We start from the raw sequence: 1,654 nt of genomic DNA, 5'->3' as shown, positions 1-1,654 counted from the left end.
GGGATTTTTGGGAATTCCCGGTAAACGCGGCCATGGAGCGGTTCCCGGCGGAATTCCCGCTTTGTTCCCGCCCAGAGCTGCATCATCAAACGCTACTGCGAGAAGAGGTTCGTGTCCAAATACCTGGCGACCATCGGGATCGACTACGGGGTCACCAAGTGAGAGATGGGAATGGGGAATGGGATGGGAACGGGGATGGGATGGGAATGGGAATGGGATGGGAATGGGGAATGGGAATGGGGAATGGAATGGAGAATGGGAATGGAGATGGGGACTGGGGAATGGGAACGGGGATGGGGCATGGGCATGTGATAGGGAATGGGGATGGGAGGCGATGGGGGATGGGAATGGGGACAGGGCTGGGGAATGGGATGGAGAATGGGAATGTGGGAATGGGGGAATGGAAATGGGAATGGGATGGGGATGGGAATGGGGAATTGGGATGGGAAGGGATGGGGACGGGAATGGGGATGGATAATGGGGAATGGGGAATTGGATGGGAACAGGAATGGGTAATGGGGTGGGAATGGAACGAGGTTGGGGAATGGGGATGGGGCTGGGAATGGGAATGGGGACGGAAATGGGGATGGAGTGGGGAATGCAGTGGGATTAATGGGATTGGGGAATGGGATGGGGACAGGAATGGGAATGGGGAATGGGGAATGGTGTGGGTATGGAACGGGAATGGAATGGGGATAGGGAATGGGATGGGAATGGGGAACGAGAATGGGGATGGGAAGGTAGATTGGGAATGGGGAATGGGACAGGAATGGGATGGAAAATGGGATTGGGGAATGCAATGGGATGGGGAATGGGATCGGGGATGGGGAATGGAATGGGGAACAGGAATAGGGAATGGGATGGGGGCTGGAATGGGAATGGGGACGGGGAATAGGGAACGGGATGGGGATGGATGGTGATGGAATGGGATGGGGAATGGGAACAGGAATGGGATGGGAATGGAGAACGGGATGGGAATGGGGAATGGAATGGATGGGGATTGATGAAAATGGGATTAATGGGATGGGAATGGGGATGGGAATGGATGAGGATTAATGGGAACGGGATTAATGGGACCGGGATGGGATCCATGGGATGAGTGGGAACAGCCTCAAGTTTTCCCAGTGGATTTGGGGTTGGATTTTGGGATCAATTCCAGCCCGGAAAGGGTTTTCCAGAGGGATTCAGGAATGTTAAATCCGTGTGGGTTTGGCTCTCGGCATCATGGATCAGGGCAGGGAACACTCGGTTTTTGGGTTTTTCTGACCCTGCCATCCCATAATTCCACAATTCCCGATGACTTTCATAGGGTGCAGATCCAGGATCAGTTTTTGGGGTTTTTAGTTTTTATTGGGATTTACCTGACCCAACCATCCCATAATTTCTTTCTCAGGGTGCAGATCTGGGATTGGTTTTTGGGGTTTTTGGGTTTTTCTGACCCCGCCATTCCATAATTCCTTTCTCAGGGTGCAGATCTGGGATTGGGTTTTGGGTTTTTTGGGTTTTTTTGGGTTTTTTTTGGGTTTTTCGTGGTCTTTCTGACCCTGCCATCCCATAATTCCTTTCTCATTGTGCAGATCCGGGATCGGGTTTTCGGGTTTTTTTGGTTTTTTTTGTTTTTTGGGGTTTTTTTGGGGTTTTCTTGGGGTTTTTT

At 51.7% G+C, this 1,654-nt stretch overlaps 1 protein-coding gene across 1 annotated transcript in view; it reads left to right on the top strand.

The window, feature by feature from the left end:
- LOC130586835 (dnaJ homolog subfamily C member 27-like) overlaps positions 1–1,654 on the top strand; it is a 17,439-nt gene that overhangs the window by 6,549 nt on the left and 9,236 nt on the right. Inside the window, exons 2-3 of the mRNA XM_057387744.1 lie at positions 39–158; positions 1,467–1,485. Coding sequence (XP_057243727.1) covers positions 39–158; positions 1,467–1,485 — 139 coding nt within the window. The remainder of the gene's footprint in view (positions 1–38; positions 159–1,466; positions 1,486–1,654) is intronic.

This window comes from Malurus melanocephalus, unplaced genomic scaffold (genome assembly GCF_030028575.1).
Source record: "Malurus melanocephalus ecotype Western Australia unplaced genomic scaffold, MMel_1.1 scaffold_1335, whole genome shotgun sequence".
NCBI lineage: Eukaryota > Metazoa > Chordata > Aves > Passeriformes > Maluridae > Malurus > Malurus melanocephalus.
This window is presented reverse-complemented; position numbering and strand designations above follow the sequence as displayed.